Below are 12046 nucleotides of genomic sequence, written 5' to 3'. Positions count from 1 at the left end.
CCAGGGTCTCCCAGCACTGCCAGGCACTTTGCTGGGGCAGGGGATCATTCTATTGCTCACAGCCCTGACACAAGGGTATTCCCCACCCGCCCTGATGCCCACATCCACCCATACAGGAGGGGGCCTTCAGGGGAGCCTGCGGGGACTCCCAGCCCAGCACTGTCCATCTGTGTCCCCCGCTTAGCTCCTGCGCTGCCAGATCCCAGCCAGACAGCAGGGACTCACCCCACCTCCCGTCCCCTTTGTGCATGGGTGTAGTGGGTACTGTTTATGGGGAGTGGCCAGGACTCTTGCCAGGGGGAGAATGGTGGTGGAGGATGTACCCATGCTATCTGCCCTGCCGCAATGTTTCCTCCCTGTTCCCCTGCATGTCTTCCCTCCCTCTGGGGAAACGCCGGATTCTGTTCCCCAAGCGCCCCTCCACACGCCTCGTACATACCAAGCATGGTTCTGCAGTGGGCCTGTGGGGTCTCTGGAAATGAGTTCCGGTGATGAAGTTCCAGAAAGTTGCTCAGCTCTCCTAACCCCTGCACACCCTGGAGCCCCCTGCACACCCTGACTCCTGGCACACCTTGGGCCCCCCTGCACACCCGGACACCCTGCTGCTACCCAGCCCAGCTCCCCTCACACAGTGTGCACTGCCTCTGGAGGGAAGGGGGCCTCATCTTGCTGTCTCCATACTCAGTAACTATGTGTTGGTTGAAGGAACCAGAGCACCCCTGGCCCTTGTAACCCAACCCTCAGCAGCTCCTCCAATCCTGTGGGCCTCCTGGAATGGCTGATTGTATGTGTCCACTTGACTGGGCCACAGGGTGCCTGAGCGTTTGGTCAAACATTATCCTGGGCCAGGCGCGGCGGCTCACGCTTGTAATCCAGCACTTTGGGAGGCCGAGGAGGGCGGATCATGAGGTCAGGAGATGGAGACCACGATGAAACCCCGTCTCTACTAAAAATACAAAAAATTAGCCGGGCGTGGTGGCGGGCGCCTGTAGTCCCAGCTACTCGGAGAGGCTGAGGCAGGAGAATGGCGTGAACCCAGGAGCCGGAGCTTGCAGTGAGCCGAGATTGCGCCACTGCACTCCAGCCTGGGTGACAGAGCGAGACTCCGTCTCAAAAAACAAAAAAAAAAAACAAAAAAACCACACGTTATTCTGTTTCTGGCGGGGGTGGGGAGGGGTCGCATGAGACTAACACTTGAATCTGTAGACTTTTGCATTAGATTACATTGACATTTTAATCAGTAAGGCAGATGCCCTCCAAGATGTGGGCGGGCCTTGTCTAATCAGTTGAAGGCCCCCACTATTCCACCCACAGCAACCACCCTCCCCCACAGGCAGGGCCTCCTCCTCATGTGGCAGACAGAAGTCAGGACACTGGGGGCTGGAAACCAACTTATAAAACTGAAAGGGCCAGGACAGAAGTGATAGCACCCTGCCAGGGAGGTCAGGAGCAGGAGGCGGTGGCCACAAGAAGTTCACCAGCAGCCCAAGGAGCCCTTTCCCCAAATGTCCATGGGATCTGGGTGCTTGGCAGCCAAGAAGGGCTGTGGCCCTTCACGCTGGACTCGGGATGCCTGGACCCTCTGGCCCTTCTCACACGGGAAGAAGAGGTTTCTCCCTGAATGGAGGGCAGGGAGGGGCCAGGAGGAGGCATGGGATCGCACCTCTGCTGAGCCTTCCCAGAGGGGGTCCTTGACCTTTGCCCTCAGGAAGGAGCCCATACCAACTGATACTGGAGTAGGAGTGGGTGAAGACCCTCCGTGCTCCTGAGCCCTAGAGGAAGGTGGTCCTGACGTGGTTTGGGAGCAGAGGAGAAAGGAGGTTGAGGTTGGGGAATCCACCCCCGTTCCAGGCTGGGAAGCAGTTGCAGACCACAGAGATTTCCAGTGGGAAGTGATGTGGCCCCTCCCTGGCTATGTCCTTGGCTGGCCCCTGTGCTGATCAGAGCCACAGACAGTGGGCCACTTTGGGGACCCCCTAGTCCCCCTAGTGATGAGAGAAGGTGGTGGCAGGATGGTGGTCAGGCAGGACGTGTCAATCCTTGCCCGCTGGGGCCAGGCTGCGGGGGAGCAGCTTGGTGTGGCCAGAAGGCGACAGAGAGGTCCCTGCAGGGGTGTCCAGCTTCACCTTGTCCAAGATGGTCTTCTTGATGGCAGCCGGTGACACCTGCTCCTGGTCAGCCATGGACTGCAGCTCCCTAGAGAGGCAGGGAGAGGTTGGGTTTGGAGCACAAGCGTGCACCCAGGAAGAGGGAGCGAAGCCCACAGCTCCCAGTGCCAATCAGCCCTGGGCGATGCTGTCAGCCTCACCTCAGCACCTTTATTCCCCTCTGCCAGCTGCTGGGCTCCCTCTCACCTCATTTGAATCAGCTCAGCATCACCAAATCTCCCCGCAGTGCCCCCCAGACCTGAGTTCTCATGGCCCCACCACAGGATGTGGGTTTACGCCTGTCTCCCCTGCAGGCTGGAGGTGAGGCCAGGCCCTTCGTGTTCCCCTCACTGTTACAGGGTGGCACTCGCAGAGTCCGAGGGTGTCTGGACTGGAGAGTGGGCAGTGTGGCGAGAAAGACGTCCTCACCCACCCTGCAGACCTGAACTGGGGACAGCGGCTCCCAGCCTGGCTCTGCCTTTGACCAGCTGTGGGATCCCAGGCAAACAGCAAACTCTGTCTCTCTCCTGCTCTTTGCTTCTTTCACCTTCCATGGAATTTTCCTTGTGCCTGGATGCTGCTGCGTGTCCTGCTGGTCTAACTTAATCCCCCAGCGAGGGCAGGAGGAAGGTGGGACCAGGCCCACAGAAGTTTCCTAATGTGCCTGGCCATCCCGCCACCCCACTGGTGTGGCCCCTGGCTCGAATGACACTCCTGGCTAGAATGACACTCCTGGCTATGACAATGGTGGACCTATGTGCGGAGCACAGGGCAGAGCATCCGGGTCCCTCTGTGGATGTTCCCTCCTCGCAGGAAACGGAAGGTGGGGAGGGGCACTGCCCACAGTAACCCAGGGAACCTCAGGGGCCCCCGTGTCCTGCACAACACCAGGCTGGAGCTCAATACATATCTGCTGAGCGCGTGAATGAGCAGATGTGTGTGAGAGAGGCCTCTGCCATGCAAGGACTGGAGACAAGGGAAGCGGGCAGGGCGGGGGGCCCACCGTGTGCGGATGCAGGAGGCCTCCACGGCGTTGATGAGCAGGGAGCGGAAACCCCCACTCTCCAGCACGTGCAAGGCATGGATGGTGGCCCCACCAGGAGAGCTGACGTTGTCCTTCAGCTGGCCTGGGTGCTGTTCTGAGTGCAGCAGCATCTTGGCAGCCCCCTGCAGCCAGAAGAAAGGCTGACGGCTGTGGGCACCCACCTGCCTCTGCAGGGCACTGCCCCAGCCACTGTAGCACACACTGACTCCCCACTTGGCTCCTCCCAGTACAGCCCCAGGGCTCTGCAAAGAGTGGCCCCCCGAGAGGGTCAGGAAACACACTGACCAGGAGGGCCTGGGCCCCAAGGCGGACTGCCAGGCGCCTTGGAAGTCCCATCTTCACGCCCCCATCAGCCAGGGCATCCAGGGCTGTGAATGCCTGTGGGGAGAAGGCAACCTGAGCCTCTCTCCTGGGCTTCTCCTCCTTCCCTTCTGGGCAAGCTCCAGTTCCCACAGCCTTGGAGCCCTCCACCCTGGCCCTCCCGGGGGGCAGGGACAGATGTGCCCTGTGGTCCCAGGAAGTGCCCGCCACCGCCAGCTGCCCCCGAAGTCCTACGTAGGCGGGGCCGCTGCCACTGAGCCCCGTGACGGCATCGATCAGGTCCTCTTCCACCTCCGTGCAGAAGCCCACGCTGCTCAGCAGCTGCTCCAGGAGCCTCCCATCCTCCACCTGGGCGTGCGTGCCTGTGGCATACACGGTGGCCCCCTCCCGCACCACGACTGGAGTGTTGGTCATGCAGCGGATGACCCTGGGGGCTGGCCGAAATGCTGACAGCTTCTGGAAGAGAAACCAGTGTGTCCGTCTGGCCTTGGACACAGTGCCTAGATGCACTCACCCCACCGAGCAGTGCCCGAGCTCTCCCAGTGGGCCAGGACACTGCAACCCTTTTGCAGATGAAAATGAAGTACTGAGGGCCCAGGCTCTAGACAGCCCCTCTCCACACCCCACTGGGCCTGCGGTGCTACCTTTTCAATGGAGCTGATGGTGACGCCGGCCGCGCAGGACACCACAATGTGCCTGTCCTCAATGTCGGCACCTATTTCATCCAGGATGAAGGGGATGATGTGTGGCTTCACAGCCAGGAAGAGCACATCACTGTGCTTCACTGTCTCCTTGTTGTGGGGTGTCAACTTCACCCCCATCTTCTGCAGGGGCAACAGGTGGGCTCAGCCTGGTCCCGTGGCTGTCTGCACCCCCACCAAGCCAAGAGCCCCACAGGTAGAATGGAACAGAGAATGCTGGAGTTGGGGGTGTGCAGGGTTGGGGGCTCAGGGCTCTCACCACCCCTTGATGACCCTTCCCACCCAGAAATGGAGGAAGAACTCTGTGTGGAATGTGTCCCTGTTGCAGACAGAAAAGGACCCTCCATCCACGCCACCGCCCTGCCCCCAGCCTGGGACTGCCGTCCCCCAGACCCAACTCTCCACATGGGAGTGGTGGTCTCAAGCAGCCCCCAGGTGTGTTCCTTGGCTGCCAGGCTGTGGCCCCACCTGCCAGGCCCCCAGAGGACCCCTCGAAACTTTAACCCTGTGCAGGGAACTCCATTCCAGAACAACATCCTCCTGTCAGCTGTACACACTCCCACCACCCAGGTCCCAAGAGCAATCAGCAGAGCGAGGAGGTGGGGTCCATGAGACCCCAGCCCAGGGCCCCTGCCCTCACTGGGGTGGGGGCTACAGCACACACTCCTGCCTCTCCACGCCCATCCCCACAGGGACTCAGTCTCCTTTCTCCCTTTCACCTGCACCTACCCTGAGAGCAGAAACCGTGGCCAGGTCCATGTCTGGGGAGCTAGCCATTATCTTGTGGGCAGCCAAGACGCCTGAGGGGAGAAACAGTTCCTGTTCAGTTTTTTTTTGTTGTTGTTGTTGTTTTTGAGACGGAGTCTCGCTGTGTGTCGCCCAGGCTGGAGTGCAGTGGCGCAATCTCGGCTCACTGCAAGCTCCGCCTCCCGGGTTCACGCCATTCTCCTGCCTCAACCTCCCGAGTACCTGGGACTACAGGCGGCCGCCACCACGCCCGGCTAATTTTTGGTATTTTTAGTAGAGACGGGGTTTCACTGTGTTAGCCAGGATGGTCTCGATCTTCTGACCTCGTGATCCGCCCGCCTCTGCCTCCCAAAGTGCTGGGATTACAGGCGTGAGCCACCGCGCCCGGCCGGAAACAGTTCTTCTTCATGGCCAGTTCTGGCTTCCCTCCCTCCCCATTCCCAGGAAGGAGAGTGAGACAGCACAGGTAAAGCCCCAAACACACAGAAGCTGCCAGTTCCCCCAGGACTCAGGCCTTGTGACCCAGCACCCACCTTCAGCCCCCAGCCCTGCAGAAGCGGAAAGGGGCAAGTCTCTTCCCCTGGGCCTCGCCGTCCCCCACCTGGGGGCCTACCTGCTGCTGTGAAGCCCTTGGCCAGGGCAAAAGCCAGCTGGCCAGCGCCGATGAAGCCCACGCTCATGCTGTCGGGAGACCCCGGCCCAAAGCCCCCACAGACGGCACCGGCTCTGCGGGACGAGACCGGCAGGATCGACAGCAAGTTAGGGGGGCAGTGCCCGCCTGGCCGCGCCTCCTGCAGCCGGGTGCCCACCTCCCCTGATCCCAGCTGGTCTAACTTTCCACTTTGCTGTCCGGCCCGTTAACTGCTTCGGGGCCCCCAGTCAGAGCGGCGGTGCCTGGCCTGCTGCCTAGCGTCCCGCACCCACTGGAGGGGTGGAGGTTCCGCAGAAGAAATGACTGGGAAGGGGGAAAAGTACGGGGAGGGCCCGGCGCCTAGGAGTCCCCCGTCTGGGTTCCCACCCCGCCCGGAACTGGGCTGCCGTCGCGCCCCACCCGGCGACCGCCGCCCACCATTCCCGGAGCCCGACCCCAACCCAGCTACCGTGCGCAGGTCGTCCCCACCCCTCAGCGCTGCGCCCGCCACGCGGCAGCCGCACCCAGGCCCCGCCCCCGTCGCGCTAGCGAATCCGGGCGCGGCCGCCAGGCGCTGGCCAATCAGAGCGCGCGGCGGCGCCAGAGCGGTTGCATCATCCGGGCGCCCCTCCCACGGCGACGGCCGGACCCCGCCTCTCTCGCGTCCCGGGATCCCCCGACTCCCGGATACACACCCTCTCCGGCACGCGGTCCCCTGACCCGCGCTCCTCCTGGTCGCGCTTCCCGGGACCTACACGTGGGGTCCGAGGACGCGGGCGGAGGGGGCGGCCCGATTGGGGCCTGTGAGGGGCCCTCCACGCAGGGCTTTTGTCTTGGGCCACCCGGACACGGACGCGTCAAGCTGGCGTCCCTGGGCGCGCGGCCGGCGCTCTCTGGGAATCAGTCCCTTCTACTGTCATCGGGTTTGGAGAAGCCTGGCTGTACAGCGTTTTCTTTCCTTTTTTTTTTTTCCCCGCGGGGGCAGAGTTGAAACTAATTTGCCAAGTGGAAGCATTTTAAATATATCACTATTTCGGCCGGGCGCAGTGGCTCACGCCTGTAATCCCAGCACTTTGGGAGGCTGAGGAGGGCGGATCACCTGAGGTCAGGAGTTCGAGACCAGCCTGACCAACATGGCGAAACCCTGTCTCTACTAAAAATACAAAAAATTAGCCGAGCGTGGTGGCAAGTGCCCATAATCCCAGCTACTGGAGAAGCTGAGGCAGGAGAATCGCTTGAACCCGGGAGGTGGAGGTTGCAGTGAGCTGGGATTGCACCACTGCACTCCAGCCTGGGCAACAAGAGCGAGACTCCATCTGAAAAAAAAAAAGAGAGACAGAGAGAGAGAAAGAAAGGAAGAAAAGAAGAAAGGAAAAGGAAAGGCATGACACTGCGGCCACGGGTGTTCCTCTAACTGGGCACACAGCGGTGCTCCACTAGCAAACACAGGAAGCCCACCCCATCATGCCCCCGCTCCCACGCAGCCCGGAGCATCCTCCAATACCCAGACCTCTCGCCTGCCTGGGTTTTAGAGGGAGTGAAGCTCCAGTCACTTCCCCCTGAGGACATGCTCAGAGTTCATCTGAGTTGGGCCTGCATCTGGGGCTCTGGATAGTCAGGGTCCCTGTCGGTGGCAAGATTAAGGGCGAAGTCAGAAGGGATCACTGGCAGCCCATTCCCCTGCCAAGGGGTGAGGGGAGCTGCCTTATTTTTTCTGTGCTGTATCTTAGATGATGACAGGCTATTCTAGCACGTCATTTCAGAAGGCCTGGGACATTCCTGCCACAGCGGCAGGGCCACGTGTTCTGGCTGTCTACCTGGTCCCCCCACTGTGAACACGTAATGACCACCACCAACACTGGGAGGCTGCTCTGTGGTGGCCATGGTAAGAGCTTGTCCAGATGGACAGCTCAAACCTGGGGCACGGAGGCTAGCATCGCCTAGGCGCTTTGAGAGCCAAGCTCCCCAGGCTGTTTCAAAATCACTTTTCCCCAAGTGATAACAGCAAGTAACACTTTTACCTAAAAACCCAAAAACCCAAAATGGACAGCCCTCTGGGCCAGGGATACACTGTCAACAGGACTGACTCTGAAGGAAGTCTCCCAGGCCTGGGTCCCTTCCCCTTCCTTTCTGTCCCTCAGGACCTTTGTGAAGGTGGCAGAGGGCCACCGGACAGGGAGGAAATTGGGAAGTTGGTGACAATTAACTCGTTTCAGAATTCTGGCCAGTGAAAAAAAGGAGAGAAGGAGGCTGGGTCCTCTCCAAGACTGGTGCCCAAGTCTCCCCTGAGCCAGGAGGCAGGTGATCCCTATGCCCCCTCCCTATCGCCCTCAGCCAGCGGCAGGCCCAACAGCTGACTGCCCTCGTCTGGGATCTGCCATTGACCCCAAAACACCCACCCCTCTGAGTAAAGGAAGTCGGCCAGACCCTCTTTGTTGGCTAACGTGAGCGAGACTCCTCCTCAGCGGCCAGTGAGGCCCCTTCCTCACATTCTTCATGGCAGCAGCACAGGCCTGGCTGTGGGGACTGCCGTCCAAAAGGAGCAACAATGCGTCTGTCCATTGCTGTGTCCAGGGCCTCTTGAGACCCCCAGATGGGCATGGGGGAGGAGGTGAGCGCTGCGGGCCTCTGGGAGGGACGGGCATGAGCCACAGGCCGGTCGGAGCCAGGCTGGCCTGTCACCCCTCTGAGGCAGAAGACACTGCCTGCCCCTTCCCCAGGAGGTTGCTCAGCCCCTCAGGAGCCCAGCCTGCCCCGACTGTGATCCCGGGCCACTTCCTTCCTCAGCCTTCCCCCAGAGCATGCTAGGAGGGGCCGCCAGGAGGGGCCGCCAGGAGGAGCAGGTCCCCTCAGAAGAGACTGCTGGTCCAGAGGCAGGGTAGGTATAAATGTCAGAATTTATTTCCTGCTCAAGGACGTCAATGGGGCCCAGTCAATGGGCTGAGGGGCTGTTGTGCCACTGCCCACATGGCTTGAACTCAGGGGTGGCCAGTGGGTCAGCTCCTGGCTGGACGAGGCTGGGCTTCTGTGCAGGAGAAGCTGGCTGGAGCGTGGAAGATGATGGCCCTGGCGTCAGGAGTGTTTCGGCAACTGGACCCTTGAGCAGAGGCAAGCAGTACCCAGACTCTGTGTCCAGCGGGCGCCCTCAGCCGGGCTCCCTCCCAGTGCCACAGGTGCCCACAGTGCACAGATGCCCACCCGGCACTGCTGAAGCTGCTTCGTCACAGCTGATGGTGGGTGTCCAGGTGGGGCTCCGTGGCTGTGGTGGAACCAGGTCCTCCCCGTCCACTGTGCACTTGGTGCCGTTGGGCTCTGCAGGCTCTTCCAGGCCACCCGTGCCACCTCCAGCCTGCGGACACTCTGGAGACAGCCTGTTTCCAAAGGCTGTGGCTACTAGCCCGGAGGCTTCCCAGGCGTGGGTGGGAGAGGCTGGTCCAGGTTTCTGGCTCCTTCTCCGTGAGCCGGCACCGCTCCCCAGGCAGGGCTCTCTTCCCAGCGTTCTGGGAGCTGCCTCTGAACCAGGAGTGGTCCCGGCTCTCCACGCCCCTCCCTCCCCCTGCCTGGCCCAGCTACTCTCCTGGGTTCGTCTCCTCTGGAAGTCATTCCTTTTTCAGCTTGCCTTACCCAGCCTGAGTGTGGTCTCCAGACACTAATGGAGGTACTGGGTGCCTCGCAGATCCTTCTAGCCTCAGTGTCCCCAGCTGCAAAATGGGTCACAACAGCAGCTGCTTTAAAGTTTTCCCTTATGTTACAGTGACCAGCACTGAGCCCCAGGAGCGCTGGGAAATGCTGAGAGAGAGTGAGCTGGGGACTGGCCTGGGTGAGGCTCTCCCCTGCGTCTGCTCAGGACCTCTGCCGTACTGTCTTGCCCCGTCCCTCTGAGCCTAGCCTGGAAGTCGGGGAGCGACCTCTCCCGTTGTACTTCATCTCCCCTAAGCCTGCGGCTTCCCTCCTGCTCGCTACCTGACACCTTGGTTCACCTGAGTTTCCCTCGTAGAGCCTGGAGCTGCTGGCCAGAGAGCAGAGGTGGGCGGGCTGCGGCTGTGGGCTACAGGCTGGGCACGAAGCGAATCCTCTGGGAGTAGGCGAGGTCGACGACATACAAGAGCAGGTTGACGTAGGTGAAGATGGCCACCACCAGCTGGCTGTCCCAGGGACAGCTGCCCCGAGCACAGGTCGGGGGCCGTTTGGGCTCACCGTACTTCGGATCGAAACAAAAGACCGGCCAGATCACGGCGGCGCTGAGGTACAGGAGCACAGCCAGGAAGGTGTACACCACCACCAGCCGGTCGAAGGGGCAGCCCAGGCCCCCTGTGTGGCCCATTACACTCAGGGCCACCACGACCACGGTGGCCAGGAAGCACAGGCTGTAGACGGCCACGCACCACTGGGTGGCCACATAGCGCCCGTAGCGGCTGTCGTGGACCAGTGCCCCGAAGATGATGCAGGCCACAAAGGCCTGGACGATCTTGAGGAGCCCCGACACCGTGGCCATATAGCTGGTCACCTGGCCGGGCCGGGCCCGGGTCAGGGCCACCTCCACGGCGTAGGCCAGGAAGAGGAGCCCAGCGAAGACACTGGCTGCTAGGCGGAAGTCCCTGGCAGCACAGCCGGCGGGCTCGGGGGGACACTCCCGCCGGGCGAAGTACAGTGGATACAGGACCGCAGCCGTGGCACACAGCAGGGTGGCCAGCATGGCGAAGGCGGCAGTGAAGTTGCCCCAGGAGAGCCGCAGGCAGCCATGGAGCCGTGTGAACTCACAGGCCACCACCAGCGCAGAGACGGCGAAGCAGAAGCCCCAGGCAGCCATGCAGAAGGTGCCCTGGACGCCCGCGAAGCCGCCCCGGTGGGCCACCAGGCTGAAGGTAGTACAGCCAAAGGCCAGCTGCAGCACGCGGGCTGTGCCCACAGGGGACATCACGGCGCCCAGGTGCAGGTACGCACCCCCGGGGGGCTCCATGGTGCTGCCCATCTGGCCACCCACGTTTCCGGCTCACACAGTGCCCCAAGGCGCTGGGGTCCCTGCTGGGCCAAGGCCCCTCAGTCCCCTGCGGTAGTGGCAGGTGCCTGCAGCCTGCAGAGGCAGTGACGACGGTGACATTGCAGCAGGGCAGCCTCTCTCCTGCCAATGTGAGGCGGCCCCATCAGCGCTATAAATAGACAGCCATGATCAGAGCTCCGGAATAGCAGCCCACGTGCCTGTCCCCATCTTAGAGAGACATCTGACCCCTGGTCCCCTGTGGAGCCCCTGCCAGGACCATTAACCCATTGGCTGCTGGCACCACCCCCACCTCCGCCTCCCGCGCACCTGCATCTGTCAGTCTGGTCAGTTGGTTTCGTGGTTCGTGGGGGAGGGGGAGGGAGAAGGAGGGGAGCAGAGAGCATGAGGGTCCCCACGGGGTAACCCCAGCTCCAGCAGCCTCCAGGGCCAGCTGTGTGGGGGAGGGGTGTAGGAGGCAGGAGGCGGCAGCCCAGGCTCCCGGGGCTCGAGGGGGTTGGGGTGGTTTCCCCAACATTTATCTTACCCTGTCCAGATGGCCGCGTGGTTCAGAGCCTGCATGGGCTTCAGGATTCTGCTGTCATTGCCTGGGGTTCGCAGGGCTCTGCTGCGGCCATGGGGGGAGCAGAGCATGGAGACCGTGGCCTCTACTCCCCAAGCCCCACTCCCCACCCTCATTCTGTCTTATCCCTAACCTGCCTGGGGCAGAGACGTTTGACTGTTAGTTACTGTCTGCAGGGGCCATTCTAGGGCTCTTCACTTGTCCTTCACATTAAACACCTAGAAAAACACTCAACTCTTCTCTTTTTTTTTTTTTTTTTTTTGAGACGGAGCCTCATTCTGTCACCCAGGCTGGAGTGCAATGGCGTGGTCTTGGCTCCCGGGTTCAAGCAATTATCCTGCCTCAGTCTCCCAAGTAGCTGAGATTACAGGCGTGAGCCACCATGCCTGGCTAATTTTTTTGTATTTTTAATAGAGATGGGGGTTTCACCATGTTGGCCAGGCTGGTTTTGATCTCTTGACCTCGTGATCCGCCTGCCTTGGCCTCCCAAAGTGCTGGGATTACAGGCATGAGCCACTAGGCCCAGCCCCTCTTTTTTTTCAAGACAGGGTCTAGCTCTGTCATTCAGGTTGGAATGCAGTGGTGAGATCACAGCTCACTGCAGCCTCAACCTCCCAGGCTCAAGTGATCCTCCTGCCTCAGCCTTTTTATTTATTTACTTATTTATTTATTTAACCACTTGCACTCACTCCCAACTCTTCCATTTTTAAGCTAAAATATTAAATGTTTTTAAAAAGGAAAAAAAGATTTCTTTTTTTTTTGAGACAGAGTCTTGCTCTGTTGCTCAGGCTGGAGTACAGTGGCACGATGTCCGCTCACTGCAAGCTCCGCCTCCCAGCTTCATGCCATTCTCCGGCCTCAACCTCCCGAGTAGCTGGGACTACAGGCACCTG

At 60.9% G+C, this 12046-nt stretch overlaps 2 protein-coding genes across 6 annotated transcripts; both read right to left on the bottom strand.

Annotated features, from left to right (window-relative positions):
- Positions 1–1215: 1215 nt before the first annotated feature.
- PYCR1 (pyrroline-5-carboxylate reductase 1) lies at positions 1216–6120 on the bottom strand. 5 transcript variants are annotated; one of them, XM_030827912.1, is made up of 8 exons: positions 5575–6120; positions 4944–5014; positions 4158–4337; positions 3748–3969; positions 3478–3570; positions 3151–3314; positions 2127–2196; positions 1216–1788 (listed from the first exon to the last, which is right to left on the bottom strand). In XM_030827912.1, the coding sequence occupies exons 1-8, from the start codon at positions 5639–5641 to the stop codon at positions 1705–1707; spliced, it is 951 nt and encodes a 316-aa protein (XP_030683772.1). In that variant the 5' UTR covers positions 5642–6120; the 3' UTR covers positions 1216–1704. The 5 variants fall into 5 exon arrangements, with proteins under 5 accessions (XP_030683772.1, XP_012359371.1, XP_030683770.1 ...); XM_012503917.2 differs by having other exon boundaries at positions 1216–2196; positions 5575–5687; positions 6062–6112; XM_030827910.1 differs by having other exon boundaries at positions 1216–2196; positions 3151–3570; positions 5575–5687; positions 6062–6112.
- A 2354-nt stretch (positions 6121–8474) lies between these two features.
- Positions 8475–11351, bottom strand: MYADML2 (myeloid associated differentiation marker like 2). The gene is made up of 2 exons (XM_004092638.2): positions 11118–11351; positions 8475–10666 (listed from the first exon to the last, which is right to left on the bottom strand). Exon 2 carries the CDS (start codon positions 10562–10564, stop codon positions 9641–9643), a length of 924 nt encoding a protein of 307 aa, XP_004092686.1. The 5' UTR covers positions 10565–10666; positions 11118–11351; the 3' UTR covers positions 8475–9640.
- Positions 11352–12046: the final 695 nt, after the last annotated feature.

Source organism: Nomascus leucogenys, chromosome 14, assembly GCF_006542625.1.
Source record: "Nomascus leucogenys isolate Asia chromosome 14, Asia_NLE_v1, whole genome shotgun sequence".
In the NCBI taxonomy this organism is placed as follows: Eukaryota; Metazoa; Chordata; class Mammalia; order Primates; family Hylobatidae; genus Nomascus; species Nomascus leucogenys.
This window is presented reverse-complemented; position numbering and strand designations above follow the sequence as displayed.